Genomic DNA, 18,002 nt, shown 5'->3' with positions numbered 1-18,002 from the left:
GAACCCTTCTTGAATAGATGCTGTGGTCCCTCTCTCTTAGCAACTGTGGCTCATCACTTTCTCTCTTGTCTGATTGGATATGCACAGATGAGGAAGCACACCAATAGCTACTTCCCCTCATACACACCTCTGCTGCTACTCCTGTGTCTGAGCCACTATCACCTCTGGTCTGCGCCATGTCAGTAGCCTCCCAACGGGCCTCCCTGCTTCGGCTGTGGCCCCTGATAATCTATTCCCCACCCAGCAGCCAGAGGGATCCTGCTAACGCATAAGTCAGATTATGTCACTCCTCTGCTGGAAATGCTCCCATGGCTTCCAGATTCTTCACTGTGGTCCACAGGGCACCTGCCTCCCTCTCTGAGCTCCTCTCTCTCATCCCCCACACTCCATCCGACCACATGGCTTCCTTGGCTCCCCAGGTAAGCCAAGCTTGTTCCGCCTTGGGGCTTTGGCACGAGGTGATTGCTCCTCCTGGAGTGCTCTTTCCCCAGACTGCCTTGCACTGGCTCCCTCCTGCCTTTCAGGTTTCAGCTCAAATGTCACCTCCTCAGAGAAGCCTTCCCTGATGACCCGAATGTGAAGTCGTCCCCACCAAGTCCCCACCAAGTGATTGTGAATCACTATATTGTACACCTGTTCCATTTTCGTCATTAAGCTTGTTTATTATCTTTTTAAAAATTGAAGTACTGTTGATGTACAATATTATATGTTACAGGTGTACAATATAGTGATTCACAATTTTTAAAGATTATGCTCCATTTATAGTTATTATAAAACATTGATTATATTGCCTGTGTTATACAATATATCCTTGTACCTTATTTATTTTATACCTAATAGTTTGTACCTCTTAATCCCCTACCCCTATATTGCCCCTCTCCCTTCCCTCTCCCCAATGGTAACCACTAATTTGTTCTTTATGTCTGTGATTCTGTTTCTTTTTTGTTATATTCACTAGTTTTGTTGTATTTTTTCGATTACACGTATAAGTGATATCATATAGTATTTGTCTCTCTCCGTCTGACTTATTTCACTAAGCATAATACCTTCCGAGTCCATCCATGTTATTACAAATGGCAAAATTTCATTCTTTTTTTATGGCTGAGTTGTACATTTATTGGAGAACTTTCCTTCTCCTCCCACTCTGATGTAAGTGAAACCCGGGACCTGGGGTTGTTTTGTTTGTTGCCCCATCTCCAATGTCTGCAGCAGCGCCTGGTCTTTCATAGGTTGATGAATTAGGCAGGGCTGCCCATCTACACTGGGATGAGAAGAACCTGAGCTTGCTTGTTGGGGAAGGAGAAGGGACTAATGAAAAGAAAGAAGCTGTAGTTATTAAGGGGGTGGAATAATTGATGGGCTGAGGTCTTGGAGGAGGTCAGGGAGGTAAGATCATGAAGACAAGAGAGAGTTTGATGCTTTTCTTTGAGACTAAGGGAAGTGGGTGAATATATGGGTAGATTTCAAGGCGGCAGAGGATCAAGATGAAGAGTGTAAACCTGATGGTCTTACTATCTGATGAAGTGGGAGATACAGTTATCAGATGATAGAGGAGGAGGAGTAGACTGGGAGGAGGAAGGAGGCTGGGATGAGAGATAATGGTCTGAAGCTGCTGGATGAGTGGAAAGACTCCTGAACCCTGGAGGGCCGCACTTAGGCTGGAACTCAGAACCTGGTGATGGAGCCTGTCACAGAACGACTGGATTTTTCTTCAGTATTGGACAGGACAAGAGAGAAAGTGGAGGAGGCAGAGCCTATGTTGATCCATGTTTGGGGGGCTGGCAGGTAGAAGGAGCTATGTGTCAATGGAGCAGGAAAAAAAGGATGCTGGAGGGGGGAGAATATTTGAATGGTAGAAGGAAGTGAAGTCCAGAGGGAGAATAAGAAGGGTAGGATCAAAAGTTTTAGTGGCTTTTCATTCAAGTGGAAGAGCAATTTGGGTGAGAATGAGGAAGTGAGAAAAGGAAGGGTGGGAAGGTGGTGGTCAGAGGGGACTTTTTTTTTTTTTTTTTTTTTTTATTTTTGGCTGTGTTGGGTCTTCGTTGCTGCACGCCGGCTTTCTCTAGTTGCGGCAAGCGGGGGCCACTCTTCCTTGCAGTGCGTGGGCTTCCCATTGCAGTGGCTTCCCCCGTTGCAGAGCACAGGCTCTAGGCGTATGGGCTTCAGTAGTTGCGGCACACAGGCTCAGTAGTTGTGGCTCGCAGGCTCTAGAGCACAGGCTCAGTAGTTGTGGCGCACGGGCTTAGTTGCTCCGTGGCATGTGGGATCTTCCTGGACCAGGGCTCGAACCCGTGTCCCCTGCATTGGCAGGCGGACTCTCAACCACTGCGCCACCAGGGAAGCCCCCAGAGGGGACTTTTTAGTTTTCCATTTCAAAGAACAGTTCCTGGTTGGGATGTAGCCACATGGTAAATACATTGTTGGTAAACAAAGTGTTAGGTCACAGGAATGAAGGAGAACAGGCTAAGGTGAGACCAGGGAATGTTAGGTCATTCTGTGAGTGAGGTTCTCCTTGGAGGGATCAGGAAAAAGTGGGGAGGAACACACAGAGGAGGAGGTCCCTAAAAATGTAGAAATGAGGAGCAGGAGCCTGGAGAGAAGGAATTGATGCTAGGAAGTGAGGAGAAGGGAGTTAGTTGGTCCCATGCCTAGGTTCTGGGTACTTCTTGGTAGGTTACTGTCTGGAGATAACAGTGACCAGGGAAATTTGGTTTCTCCTGGTCCTGAAAAACAGGAGGGCTGAGGAAATGAGCAGTTTTGACTTGGGAGGGTTACCATGGAAGGGGAGGGTGGAAGAACCAGGACCCAGCTAAGATAAAGCTGCTGAGATAAGTGCAAATGTGGGACATTTGCTGGCTCTAGATTGAGGGTTCCAGGGGCATATTGGAAGGCAGGGTTAGGAGAGATGGCAGAGGGACAGGAGCCAGGTAGGGATGAGAGAACCCCAGGGGAGGGTTGATGCCTGGAGGGCCTTCAGCTTGGCAGACGTTGTGGTTTGCAGGATGAGTGACACTAGGGCCACGAATGAAGGGTTTCAGATAGTACTTTACTTTTTTTTTTTTTAAGTGGCTTTGTTGTGATATCTGCATACTATACAATTTCCCAATTGCAGTGTACAATTCAGTGGTTTTTAGCATATTCACAGATACGTGCAACCATCATCACAGCCAATTTTAGAATATTTCACTACCTCATTTCACTGTCCTTTAGCTATCACCCTCTGTACCCCCAATCTCCACCTTTCCACCCACTCCACCCAAGCCCCAAGCAACCCAGAATCTCTTTTCTGTCTCTATAGAGTTCCCTATTCTGGACTTTCATGTGAATGGAAGTCATATATTATGTGGACTTTTGTGACTGGCTTCTCTCACTTACCATGGTGTTTTCAAGGTTTATCTCTGTTGTAGGATGTGTCAGTATTTCATTCTTTTTTATTGTCGGATAATACTCCATTGTATAGATATACCACACTTTGTCTATCCATTCGCCCATTACTGGACAGTTGGGTTGTTTCCACTTTTTGACTATTATGAATAATGCTGCTATTTATATACCAGTTTCTCTGTGGACATATGTGTATATACCTAAAATAGAATTGCCAGGTCAAATGGTAAACTATGTTTAATTGTTTGAGAAAATGCGAGTGTTTTCCAAAGTGGCTGCACCATTTTATATATCCACCAGCAATATATGACAGTTCCAATTTCTCTACATTCTTGCCAACATTTGTTATTATCTGACTTTTTGATTCTAGCCAGCCTACTGGGAGTGAAGTGGTATCTCACTGTGGTTTTGATTTGCTTTCCCCAATGACTAATGACATCAAGCATCTTTTTATGTGCCTATTGTCCATTTGTATATCTTCCTTGGAAGAATGTCTATTCAGGATCCTTTGCCCATTTTTGAATTGAGTTATTAGTCTTTTTATTATTTTTTCCAGCTTTATTGAGGTACAGTTGACAAATTTGTGCGGTATTTAAAGTGTACAATGTGATAATATGTGTATACGTTGTGAAAGGTTCCCCCACTGAGTTGATTAACACATCCACCACCTCACTTATTTACGTTTTTTTTTTTTTTTGGTGAGAACATTTAAATTCTGCTCTCTTAGAAAATTTCAGTTATACAGTACAGTGTTATCAACTATAGTCACCATGTTATACATTAGATCCTTAAGTCTTTTTATTACTGAGTTGTAAGAGTTCTTTATATATTTTGGATAGTACAAGTTCCTTATCAGATAAACAATTTGCAGATGTTTTCTCCCATTCTGTGCGTTGACTTTTCATTTCTTGATGGTATCCTTTGAAGCGCAAAAGTTTTTAATTTTTGTGAAGTCTAATTTATCTATTTTTTCTTTTATTGCTCATGCTTTTATTATATCTAAGAATCCTTTGCTAAATCCAAGGCCATGAAGATTTACCTGTTTTCTCCTAAGACTTCATAGTTTTTGCTCTTAACATTTAGGTCTTTGATCCATTTTGAGTTAATTTTTATATATGGTATAATGTAGGGGTCCAACTTAATTCTTGGCTATCCTCTTGTCCCAGCACCATTTATTAAAAAGACTGTTCTTTCCCCATTGAATGGTTTTGGTACCCTTGATGAAAACAGTTGATCATAGAAATATGGGTTTATTTTTGGACTCTCATTTCTATTCTGTTCGTCTATTTGTTTATCCTCGTGCCAGTCCCACACTGTCTTGAGTACTGTTGCTTTGTAGTGAGTTTTAAAATCAGGAAGTGAGAGTCCTCCTACTTTGTTCTTCTTTTTCAGGGTTGTTTTGGCTGTTTTGGGTCCCCTGCAATTAGATGTGAATTTTAGAATCGGTTTGTCAATTTGTACAAAGAATTCAGCTGGGATTATGATAGATTGCACTGAATCTATAGATCATTTTGGGGAGAATTGCCATCTTAACAATGTTAAGTTTTCCAATCCATGAACACGGGATGTTTTTCCATTTATTTAGATCTTCTTTAATTTCTTTCAACAGTGTTTTGTAGTTTTCAGAGTATATGTTTTGTACTTTTGGTAAATTTAATCCTAGGTATTTTATTCTTTTGATGCTTTTCTTCAGGTAGTGTTTCGATGGGAACTTTTGTGGTAATACTTTCGCAAAGTCTTCTTATCAGGTGAAGGAGTGGGGTGAGTGGAGAGTTAAAAAAATGTCTCTCCAACTGTTGGCTGGAGAGAGGAGCAGGGCATTTTCTGTCATTCTTTAGGAGGCTGTGTGTTTAGGTCTTTCACGGTCCTGTGGCAGGGCACTGAGGGATACATCAGCCTGCAAAGAACTCCATAAACCCAAAAGCCGATGGTCTTGTGTGGTGGGGGAGGAGAGTGAGTAGCTGAAGATTGATCACTCTTGGTTAATAGGAATGCAATCCGATTGGACTAATTCACATTAATATTTAAGTTACTAATACCCCTCCCCCAACTTCTGAGGTTTGTCTGCTTTTCTAAAAGGGGAAAATGAGTAGCCCAGATGAATCAGTAATAGGAGAAACTTAGTAGCATAAAAAAGGAAGGAGACCATTTGGGAAGTGTGAAAAATATTTTTGGATTTGATCTGGGAGGTTAAGTTTCTTGTGAGGAAAGAAGATGTCACAGCACAAGTTAGGAAGTCCATTATTACCTTCCTGTCTGCTCTAGCGGTCTGCTCCTCTCTCCTACATCTGCTTTTTATGGCTATTTTCCTTCCTCTGTTTATCCTAGTTGTGTTTTGTTCTCCCCTCAGTGGCTCTCCTTAGCATGTGTATGAAGGGAGGTGGAGGTCAGGCCCAACATGCACATGCCTGTGTCCGGAGCATCTGTAAGTCTAAGGTAGCACTTTTCCTAAATGCCACCAAAATGGTTGTGAGGCTAAAATTATATATATATATGTATATATATATATATATATATTTTTTTTCTTTTTCTTGTCTCTGGATTTCAAACCGTAAATTTGTCCTAGCATCATATTCATGACTATAAATGGAACCCATTATAGAGATTATATCATCGAGATTAGCAAGTTAGTGGTTTCATTATTTTATGTGTTAGGAACCAGTATTTTTTTAGACTGCTAACCCTCTTTAATATATTTTTGTGTATGTGTGATAAATGCTGGAAAAATTTAATGGTAATTTTATTTGTCTTTCCAACGTTCACTGAATTTCAGATTTCTGCTATTTTTTCCATTTTCCATTTTGGTTTTGCCTTTTTAAAGTTCTAAGATCAGACTGAGGAAGAACAGCTTGGGCTTGATTTACACATGGTTCTGCACACCTTGCCGGCCCTCCTCAAAAGCGCATGACTGCCCCACTTCAGTCCATTCTCATGTTTGGTGTAGCTCTTTTTCCTTTTTCATTTTGGTTGAGCTCTTTTGATTGCACAAATTGGGATCTCCCTCAAGCTACATCAAGTACGGGGTTGCTTATTGTAAGGACACTGTGCATGGGAACCCAGGAGACGCTGGGCACTTAAGCCACTGGGGAAGTAAGAACTCTGGGTTACGGCGCTGGCACCAGGCAGCCCTGCGGACATCAGCAGCTGAAGCCGGCTTCTGTAATCCAACTTTTCTGGTGGCCGGTTTCTTTAATACCTCAAGAGATCTTTTATTTACATCATGGCTTCTGTTTAAGTGTAAGCTCTGGTCCCTTAGAACTCCAGTTAAGACATCGTTATCTCTCCCTTTTCTCATCATCATTTCCTAGCTTCAGGACCCAGAGAACTGCCAAGTCTTGGTGTTTCCTAGTCTAAATGCTGGGAGGGAGCTGGCGTCCAGCCGTCCCTGCTTCCCATGCCAGGCCGTGCCTCAGGCACCTGGCTAACCTGTGCATGGGCTTCCCTGGAGTCCGATGCCCATCACTGATGCTGTTTCCTGTGTCCGAGGAGGGCCCCACAGGTGATAGAAAACAGGGCTACCTGTAGAACTACCCCTCCAGCAAGACCCTGGCCAAGAACTTCCCCCTAGGGGAGATTTGGGAGGGCTATACCGTGCCCCCCCCCCCCCCCGCCCCTATCCCCACTACAGACCTGCAAAGGACATAGGTAGCACTGAGAGCAGGTCTGGGAAAAACTGGCACTAAATTAAATTTTGAATTTTAAATAACACCACTGATGGCATATCCTTATACAGATGAAAGTAAGAAGCCAGTGATTTTTTAAATTTAAATAAAAAATTGCTGAACATTTAGGAGGAAATGAAACAAACACTGAAAGTGAAATTAGCTATTGTTTTTTTTTTTTTGGAGGGGGGAATAATAAAAGTAATTGAATACATTGTTTACTATCTTTTTAAAAATATATGGTTTTCTGGGAGTTCCCTGGTGGTCCAGTGGTTAGGACTTGGTGCTTCCACTGCCGTAGGCCTGGGTTCAATCCCTGGTTGGGGAACTAAGATCCTGCACGCCAAGCCATATGGCCAAAAAAGAAAAGAAATCCATATATATATATATATATATATATATATATATATATATATATAGTTTTCTTTTTTTTTCCCCACTTTCTTATTGGGATGTAGTTGATTTACGTTTCAGGTGTACAAAGTGATTCAGTCATATATACACACACACACACATACACACACACACACACAGATTTTTTCAGATTCTTTTCCATTATAGGTTATTACAAGATATTGATATACTTTCCTGTGCTATACAGTATCCTTGTTGTCTACCTATTTCATATATAGTAGTGTGTATCTGTTAATACCAAATTCCCAATTTATCCCCCCCCCACTTTGGTAACTGTAAGTTTGCTTTCTATGTCTGTGAGTCTATTTCTGTTTTGTAAATAAGTTCATTTGTATCATCTTTTAAGATTCTGAATATAAGTGATATCATCATGGTTTTCTTACTTTAACAGACGCATTGTAAACTTTTGGAAAAATACAGAAAAGAAGGAAATAGAACAGAAGTGACCACTGTTGACTTGTCAAATGTAGGTTTCGGTTCTTAAATAAATAAGTAAAGAAATAAAAACATATGTAAAAAGATCACTTAATACTTCTTGAACAGTTCGTATCATTTAATATTCTTCTGTAACATAATTTGGAATGGCTACAAGGTGGTCTCTTATGCAGCCCTACCATAATTCACTTTTCCTAGTGTACTACTTATGGACATTTAGGTTTCTATTTTATTTGATTTTTTAAATGAAAAATACTGCATCGTGAACATTTATACAAAAATTATTTGCACATGTCTGACCAGTTTTTTTAGGTTGAGATTCCAGATGTGGAATAATTGCGTCAAAGAACATAAGCAATTTCAAAATGCTTTTGAAACATATGGCCAAATTGTTTTTGAGAAATATTGAAATAGCTCACATTCCTACCAGCAGCATTCAGTTCCATTTCCCATGATGCTTGCCAGCAATGGATATCATTGAAGAAACATTCTAATTTGATAGACAGAAATATGGCATCTCATTTTTATTTGCACTTACAGCAAGGTTAAACACTCGAAATAGATTATTGACCTTTTTATCAAAAAAAATGTTATTTTTAATTGTGGTAAGAAACATAGAATTTATCGTCTTGCCTGTTTTAAGCGTACAGTTCAATAGTGTTGAGTATATTCACATTGTTGTGTAACAAATCTCCAGATCTTTGAAACTGAAACCCTATACCCATTAAACAAGAACTCGCCATTTCCCCTTCCTCCCAGCCCTGGCAAACCACCGTTCTACTTTCTGTTTCTATGAATTTGACTACTTTAGAAACCTCATAAAGTAAGTGTAATCATAAAATATTTGTCTTTTTGTGTTTGGGTTATTTCACTTAGCATAATGTCCTCAAGGTTCATCCATGTTGTAGAGTGTGTCAGAATTTCCTTCCTTTTAAAGGCTGAATGGTATTCCATTGTGTATACACACACCACATTTTGCTTATCCCTCGTTTGTTGATGGACACTTGATTTGCTTCCTCCTCTTGGCTGTTATGAATAATGCTGCTATGAACATGGGTGTGCAAATGTCTCTTTGAGATCCTGCTTTCCACTCTTTTAGATATATACCCGGAAGTGGGATTACTGGATCATAGGGTAATTCTACTTTAATTTTTTTAGGAACCTCCATACTATTTTCTATAGCAGCTACACCATTTTACATTCCCACCAGCACAAAGGTTCCAATTTCTCTATATCCTCACCAATACTTGTTTTCTGTTTTTTTGGTAGTAGCTATCCTTATGGATGTGAGGTGATATTGAGTATATTTCATAAGCTTTTTGGCCATTTGTACATTACCTTTGGAGAAATATCTATTCAGGTCCTTTGCCCATTTTAAAAATCAGGTTGTTTTCTTGTTGAGTTTGACCTTTATTGTCGTTGTTTTGTGAACTGATTGTTAGTAACCTTTGTTCACTTTTCTACAGGAATATTCTTTGCTATGGATTTGTAAGAGCTTTCCACAAATTAAGAAATATTAATACTTTGTCATACATATTATAAATATTATTATTATGTGACATTTGTCTTTAAATCCCTTTTCAAACATACAGCAGGTTTAAATTTTCATATGGTCATGTCTATCACTGTTTTCTCAAGTTCTTTGTATTGTTTTTATGTTTATGTGAGGGTAGGGAGATGTTTACTAACCATACTACTAGGACCAATTCCTCTCGGTGTCCTAGAGGACTCCTTGGGGACTTCAGTGCCCTAGGGAGCATGACGGCCACAACATAAACTCCCTGGCATGGCCAGCCTTTCCCCTGTGAGGCAGTGAGCTGGTGAGACACAGGCATGGCAGAACACGGCTCTCTCCTCTGTGCACACTCGAGGAGCCTCAGGCACAGGACTGGTGCAGTGGGAGGAAGTTCTCCCTTTGAAGGGTGGGCACGAAGCTTTTGAGAACCACAGATCAACACAGCTACTGGATGCCCCTGGAAGTAGCCACACCCCGCCCACCACTTCTTTTTTTTTTTTTTTTTTTAAAGAGCTATTCTTTTTTTTTTTTAATTAATTAAATTTTTTTTGGTTGTGTTGGGTCTTTGTTTCTGTGCGAGGGCTTTCTCTAGTTGTGGCAAGCGGGGGCCACTCTTCATCGCGGTGCGCGGGCCTCTCACTATCGCGGCCTCTCTTGTTGCGGAGCACAGGCTCCAGACGCGCAGGCTCAGTAGTTGTGGCTCACGGGCCTAGTTGCTCCGCGGCATGTGGGATCTTCCCAGACCAGGGCTCGAACCCGTGTCCCCTGCATTGGCAGGCAGATTCTCAACCACTGCACCACCAGGGAAGCCCCCCCCCCCTCGACTTCTTAGATACCTCTGAGAGTGACCCAGGCTATTCGGCCAACTCCCCTTGGACCCTCTCAGGTGCTCCCTGGGGTTTCTATCTCACACCCTTTCCCCCACCTCAGTACCAAGGCTCTTGTCTAACTGTCTTATAACCCTCTCTGGAGGCAGAATTGTAATAGGAAAGGAACCAGGTAAGTGATGCCATTCCCCAAGCACGGGTGTCCCGTAGTGGAGTCTCTTCTCTAAGACTAGGCAGGAAGCAGTGTCAAAGCAAGACGGTGAGACATGGAGGGAAATAATAATCAGATGGTATCTTTTTTAGTTTTTTGCCTTCTCCACACCCAACTTACAGGCCTGTCCCCAGCCTGAAGCCCCCCACTCTTGGAAGCTGGCCACACTTCCCGAAGGGAGAAGAGGTTAAGTATATTTTGTATTTTTAAGTATATTTCCTCCTAACACAGCAAAGAAAAGAAAGATAAAGTTGTTTCCTTATAAAAATACACTCATCTCCCCTTACGCTTAGGCCTTGTCCACTGTGAGGTTAGTTATGAATCCACCTGCACTTTATTCTGGAAACACAGGAGGTTTCTCTTGGTTTCTGTATTGGAAGTACAGGAAAACATGTCTATTTGGTTTATGAAATTGTATATTGTTATGGTGGGTCAATAACTGTAGATTTTTGATAAAACCAGTTTCATTCTGTTCAGGATATCCTTGTGACTTTGATGTAAATTCAGATCTTGTTTCATGATTAACAAGTTTGTTGTTTGGACATGGGATGGTAGGAAAAACCAAAACTGTGCTACTTGAACCTCACCCCCTTCTATTTTCATTTTAAAGAAATCTAAAAACCGTGCTTGTTATTCCTTATTTCACCGGTGGAGAACATGTGTAACCCTTTTTCACTCCACTCACATATAGAGCCTAGTTTTGGTCAGTAATTTGCTTGGCGGAGAGGAGACCACCATTAGGTGTACAGACCAAGCTTAGCGATACGAAGGTTGTCCCCTGTTGATTTAAGAAAGGGCTTTTAAGGTATAGAACTGAAAGCACAATACTCGATTGCTCTGTAGCAGGGGTCTGCAAACTACTGTCACCTGTTTTTGTAGATAAAGTTTTACTGGAACACTGCCGTGTTCATTTGATTACTTACCGTCTGTGGGGACTTTCTTACTACGAATGGCAGATTTGAATAGTTGCAGCAGAGTCCATATGACCTGCAAAGCCTCAAATGTTTACCATTTGGCCCTTCATAGAAAAATAGTGCTGACCTCTGCTCTAGAGAATTCTGTTTGTTTCACAAATGTTTTCTGTTTTATAGAAGAAATATTCCAGGGTGAAAAGTGGAGGCAGGTTCCTCCTGGAGTTTCTGGTTTTGGCAAATCCTACTCTCAAGGTGGTGATGCAGTCATGAAGACACACGTTGAGTCTCTCAGAGGATTCTCGGTAGCTGCCATATTTTCCAGTGGGGTGGGTCACCATGTAGCTCCGTCATCTGTGTGTCCCCAACTCTAACCTGAATAACAGGTTTGAGAAATCATCCCTGTTGTTTGGAATGGCTGTGAGATTGACCAATTCTTGTGAGGATAGTAAGCGGGAGGGAGAATGGATTGCAGTGGGTGACCATGGACGTATGCTGTGGTTCCCTGGTTGTGGTGGGGAGAGAAAATGCTCCAAGCACAGCCTTGTTGATGGTCACCTGGGGTCAGATCTCCACACTGGTTCCTGTAAGTCTTTCAGTGAGGCAAGAATTCTCCATATCCATTATTTTGACAGGCATAGGGGCTAACCTGGGGAATTTGGAAATCTAAACAAATGAAAAATTTTACAACCCACCAGGAGGGCATAGTTTATCAGGGGGCAGTTCCTGACTAGCGGCTTTGGTTTGCTAAATTATAGACATCTAACTTTTCTCTCAAACCATTCTATTGTGCTGTCATTTAATTTCCTTCTCCCCATCAGTAAATGCCATGGCAAGGTCTAGTACCAGATGACATTTTCTATTGCGTTATAAAGGTAGCATCTTTTCCTACGTTTGAATCTGCTGTTTATTTTACATGAAGTAAAAATCTTCCATAATTTATGTTTGAGTCATTATTTCTTCTGTTGAATAACAAAAATTCAACCAAGTAGATTTAAAGATCTAATTAGCATTATTGAACGATTCATGAATTGGGCAGCATCCCATCTAGCAAGTAGAGGGGAGCTCCAAAGGGCTGCAGAGAGGGAGAGGTTTTCAAAGGCAAGACAAGCCATAAACAAACAAAAAGATTATTTCTGGCTTAGGTAACCTCCCTATGGGGGACCGAAGGAGTTACCTCATCTTCCTTTGGGGGGATCAAAAGAGTGACCTAATTGGTGCTGACTAGAAAATTTCACATTTTCTAGTTGGGATTACATTCCTGGGGAAGGTTGTAATGGCAGTTTGGTTAGGTATTAAGTCTTGGTTTTAGCACAGGTGTCTCCATTTTGGGCCTGTCATTTCTTTTTTAATACTTCTGATAGAATTATTGTGTTTATTTTTAAATGATTGTTACCTGAAAAAATGTAAAATTAATTTGTGTTCACTGGAAAAATTCAAACAATGTGGAAGTGGATGGAGTGGAAAATGGAAGTCTTCTCCCCTCTAACCCCACCCCCATCCCTCTATCCAGCTTTAAAATATTAAAGCTTGATTGTGTGTTCTCTGTGATGTTTTGGAGCCAGTTTAAACTTTCAGTTTCCTATTTGTACAGTTTGACTTGGTCTGTAGCATCTCAGGGTGGCCCATGCCCTGTGAGAACTGTTGAATCCTCCTGCCTTGGGTGGGGGTGGGTGAAAAGCTCAAGTCCTTTGGGGAGAATTAAATTAAGACCCCAAATTTGAACCGTTTGTCCAGCCACACAGTCATGGAGGCAGCCTCAGGCAACGGGAAGACCTGGGTTGGGAAGCAGACTGGCTTGAGTTCACACTGGACTAATCGAGCTCTCTCCCTCCCTATGTGACCTGGGGCAACCCGCTCCCTCCAACCTTCTGTTTTCTTACCTGTAAAGTGAGGACACTCAAATCTCCCTCACAGAATGGTTGTGAAGTTTACACAAGAAAACGCAGATGTGCTTTGTTGGAGACATTCAGTCAACTGGGAGAAAGAGAATATACAAGTATTATGATGCAAGTGAGGTTAATGCCAGCAGGGACTTGCACAACACGCTGTGCAATGGGGGTGAAGAGCTAGGGCAGGAGCGGGGAAGTGGTTTCTGAGCAGGGGTGGGGAAGAGGAGTGGGAGGTGGCAGGAGGATCTGGAAGGGGTGGCGGCATGGGGTCAAGGACCCACCCGATCAGTGTTTCGGGTGGAATCCCAAGATGGATGTAACCCATGGCCTAGCCTTCAGCCAATGCAGGGATTCCTTCAATAACCTGAACTCTTGAGCTGCTCCTCCTTCCAGCCTCCGCCCCTTTGCACACGCCAGGCCCTCTGCTTAAAATGCCTTTCTCCTGTAGCCTTCCTGGCTAAGTCACACCACCCTTTAGGCCTCAGCTTAAGTGCCACTTTCTCAGTACAGCCTTCCCAGGCGACATTCCCCCACCTTCCTATTTAGTCTCTCTGTTCTTTCAAGAGGCTGACCTTTCCTTTCCTTTCCTGTCACTTCTACACTATATTTATGAAGTCATCTCGTAAGCTCTGAGTCTGCTCTGCACTCTACTGTATGTTCCACTCCTACTCCAGCACATGGCACATAAATGCTGAGTGAGTGAGTGAGTGAATGAATGAATTCCCCCTTCCCCAGCTATGTTCCCAGCCTACCTTTCTAGTCTAATCCCCAGAGAACCTCTCTGTATTAGTGTCCTGTGGCTGCCATAAGAAATTACCACAAACTTTGTGGCTTAAAACAACAGAAATTTATTCTCTTCACCATTCCTGAGGCCAGAAATTTGAAATCAAGGTGTTGGCAGGACTGTGCTCCCTCTGTAGGCGCTAGGAGAGAAGGCTTTCTTGCTCTTCCAGCTTCTGGTGACTCCAGGTGTCCTTGGCTTGTGGCTGCATCACTCCAGTCTCTGCCTCCATCTTCACATGGCCTTCTCCTCTGTGTGTGGATGATTTCTTCTCTTCTGTCTCTTATAAGGACAGTTGTCATTGGATTTGGGGCCCACCCATCTGCAAAGACACCTTTTCCAAATAAGATCACCTTCACAGGTTCCAGAGGTTAGGATGCAGACCTACCTTTTTGGCAGCTTCCCACCTTCCATGAACCCTTCCCCTCAGCTGAACAGGCCTGGCCCCCATCTCTGGATTGTCCATCACGCTTTTCCCCCATCCTCTGTGTATGCCACTGTCACACCTCTTCCTCCTCTTTCCGTGAACACTGAAATTCCCCTGGGGGTCCTCCTGCTCGCTCACTCACTCTGGCTGAAAGGACCTTCCTTCCCCTTGGAAGCACAGCCACTGCTCACGGTGTGGCTCGCTCACCTCCTTCGGGAGCTCTTTCCTCTGCCTGCTCTGGGTTCTCCTCCCCGACACCCACCATGTGGGACTGGAGACCAGAACTGGAATTCTTGCTTCCTCGTATTTCCTGCAGTGCCAGGGACGTTCGTGGAGACTCAGGAAATACTTGTGGATGATAATAATCATCTGGAAAGTGGGGTCAGACTTATATTATCAAAATAAAGGCAAATCGTGACCATGCAGCCATAGCCACCTTTCTGTTGTAAAATACATGTGCATGCATAGAGTGAGGGGATTAAAATTTTTTTTTTTTTTGGCAGGGAGTAGGTGTTAAGTCCAACTAGCTAAGTGGGGTTTTAAGGAACAATAGACAATCTTAGGAACATGCAGGGCCTGGAATCAGCCCAGAGGCTGACTGCACTGACTGGAGGCTCAGAATCAAGGTTCCGATCTTCATCCCTCTTGGGGCCACACCGTCTCTTATCTGAACTCTGGAGTAGTTTAAATGTCACAGGAGTGACCTGTCCCTTGAAAGCTTGGGTTGCTGGTGAAACCATCAGGGCTGTTCTCAGTGGTGGATCTCTGGGCATCTTTTCCATTCTCTTCACCTCACTGCCAACCAGCATCCCCTGCTGCCCCTCGTGGTCCTCTGCTCCCCAACATCTCCAGCCTCCTCTGATTTCCCCAAGGCTCCACCTTCAGCCTGACTCTGCCTGGCCTTCAGTTTGAGGGCCGGTCATCATCTGGCTGTTTTGGCCTTGCCATGTCCTAAGCTCCCAATTCCCAGGTGGACCGATGTTCACCTTGGTTGGGTCAGCAGGAGACAGGGTGGGGGAGAAGCATAGGTATACTTTTCAGAGACTGTGGGAGGGCAGGCTCTCAAGGGCGATCTGGGTGGGAGGCCCTGAGAGGCATATCTGCTCCTGTATGGAGGTTCCAAATCACTGAGTGTTGGTATCTTATTTTTCAGGTCGATCGTGTCCTGTGTTGAAGATGTTTCCAGAACAGCAGAAAGAGGTATGTCATCAGAAATCCCCAAATAGATAATCCATGTGCTTTGACTCACTACAGGTTAGTTCTTCATTCTCTAACCATAAATCTGTAGAGGAGAGTCAAGATATACCACAGGACATCATAGAAGGGGGCTAATGAAAGAACAAAACAGCTGCCCTCCTGAACCTGCTGACCCCCACTCCCCAGCGTCAGTGCAGCCTTCTTGGCCCTACCCAGTACGAAGACCAGGCATGCTTCTTCCTTGTCCCTGTGTTAAACAGTGCTGGGACCACGGTGCCTGCTTCAGGAAATACCTTCTCTGCGAAGGTGGCCAAACTGCAAGTCTCCACACTGCCCTCACTTCTGATACCAATTTCAAATTTGGAGGTTCCCCAGACCATCTTCAGTTTTGATAATTCACAAGAAAGACTCACAGAACTCACTGAGAGCAGTTATACTCACCGTTATGGTTTATTACAGGGAAAGGATACCAGTTAGAACCATCTGAAGGAAGAGATGCAGAGGGCCAAGTTGGGAAGGGGCCCAAATGCAGAGCTACTGCTTATTCTCTCCACAAGGAGTCAGTGTGTGATAATTTCCACAGGGAAGCTCCCCTGTGCCCTTGGTGTCCAGAGTTTTTATTGGGGCTAATCCTGCCTGCATGGCCGACCTTTTTGTCCGCTTCTCCTGGGATCAGGCTAGTACCATTAGTCTCTAGTTCCTCCAGAGGTCACAGCTGATAGAGCGTGGCCCTAAGCCTCCATCATATTCACATTGTTAGACTGTCCAGTGGCCAAAGCCCAGGCAAACAAAGATACTCTTGTCAGGCAAGACATTCCAGGGGCCTAGAGATCACCTCCCAGAAGCCAAGGGCAGAGGCCAGGCCTCCTTTCAGGTAAGCTGAATGCTTCACTACACACCTGTATTGGCCTGAGAGTGGAGCTGTGCTGACAGCCGGCACTATTCCAAAGGCACATTTTAAAAATTGTTCTCCGGGGGAGAAAGCTACCCATGAAAGCAACAAAGACTTTTTTCCAATGAGAAGCTTTTTCTTTCTTTTTTTTTTTTTTTTTGCTTTGTCGGTTTAATCATGATTTTTTAAAGTTCATTTCAGTTAATAAAAACTAGACACAAACTTTAACCAACTGCATAAAGAAAGCATTATATTGACCTTGCAAAGTCCTTTATTATAATTAATTATGTAATAATATTATAACATTAAGCAGTTTTAAACTGGAAAGTCCTTCAATTGAAAAGGAAAATACCGTTAAGGAGAAAGAGGTATAATGCCCAGAAATTTACTTGAGCCTCTTTCAGCAAGAAATAAGCACAGCAAGGCGAGATTCTGGATGTGCCGTAACATACTACTGTTCATCACATATCAATTCATTTTCTGTGTGTGGCCAGAATTTCTTGGTTTCTCTCATGTTGCTCTTAGAACAAAGTCCAAACTCCTAAATGTGGTTTCTAAGGCCCTGTATGATCTGACCCTACTTCTTTCCCCAGGCTCGTCTCCTGCTCCTCCCTCCGCCCACTGCCCTTCTCACGCCTTATTTTGGAAACTTGATTGCTCTGTGTGCCCTGGGCCCCTGGGGTTTCACAGATGTTTTTCCCACTGCCTGGAATAATCTCTCTCCCCAGCCTTCACACCACCTTGACAGGCTGACGACTTCTTATCTTTCAGGCCCCAGCTTAGAAGTCAAGGAGAGGCTTTCCTAAAGCCTCAGCTATCAAGATATTTTTATCTCAGCAGCTACCGCATCAGCACCCTGTAGCTAATGCCAGTTAGAAGTGGAGGAGGTTTTGGCTGAGCCTTTAAATATCCTGGTGGCTGGTGGTTGTTTAGTGGAAAATAATTCAAGTCCCACCTAACTGCATATGTAAGAGCTGAATGCAATATCACTGATTGTTCTAGAATCTAGACCAGGGGGCAGCGTGTGTGTAAGCCCTTTGCGCTTGGTGCCCACAGGAGACATTACTAATTAATCGTAAGGTTGACATGTCAATTGAGACCTAGTTACCATCCTTGTTCAAGATGCAAACGGCCCAGGACTGACATCTTGGTTCTACCTAAGCTGGTAGTGCCAGCTTAGGAGTTTGGTAAAATTTTTTTTTTTAAAGATGGGGTGGGTAGAGTGGGGAGTCGATTGCAGTCTCTCTTGTTAAAATAGCTTTATTACCGCAATAAATCTAGAGAGAGGAGAACAGGGAGGGAGAGGCTCCCTTGTTAGCTAAACATATTCCATTTGCACATTGGTTTGAACTCCCACGAGAGCGGTATCCGTGCTGATGGATCTTCCCTGTAAAAAGGCCTTGGCATTGGGCCATTGTAAAATTAAAATGAATTCAGATTCATTCATGCATGC

At 43.2% G+C, this 18,002-nt stretch overlaps 1 protein-coding gene across 3 annotated transcripts in view; it reads left to right on the top strand.

The window, feature by feature from the left end:
* Positions 1 to 18,002, top strand: part of SNX10 (sorting nexin 10) — a 74,868-nt gene that overhangs the window by 33,959 nt on the left and 22,907 nt on the right. For 2 of the 3 annotated variants that reach the window (XM_059933748.1, XM_059933746.1), the window contains exon 2: positions 15,614 to 15,660. In XM_059933748.1, the coding sequence (XP_059789731.1) occupies positions 15,637 to 15,660 (24 nt within the window). In that variant the 5' untranslated portion in view covers positions 15,614 to 15,636. Of the gene's footprint in view, positions 1 to 11,648; positions 11,690 to 15,613; positions 15,661 to 18,002 lie in introns of those variants that run through there. The other variant, XM_059933747.1, reaches the window with a different exon arrangement.

The sequence above is a fragment of the Balaenoptera ricei genome, chromosome 9 (assembly GCF_028023285.1).
Source record: "Balaenoptera ricei isolate mBalRic1 chromosome 9, mBalRic1.hap2, whole genome shotgun sequence".
NCBI lineage: Eukaryota > Metazoa > Chordata > Mammalia > Artiodactyla > Balaenopteridae > Balaenoptera > Balaenoptera ricei.
This window is presented reverse-complemented; position numbering and strand designations above follow the sequence as displayed.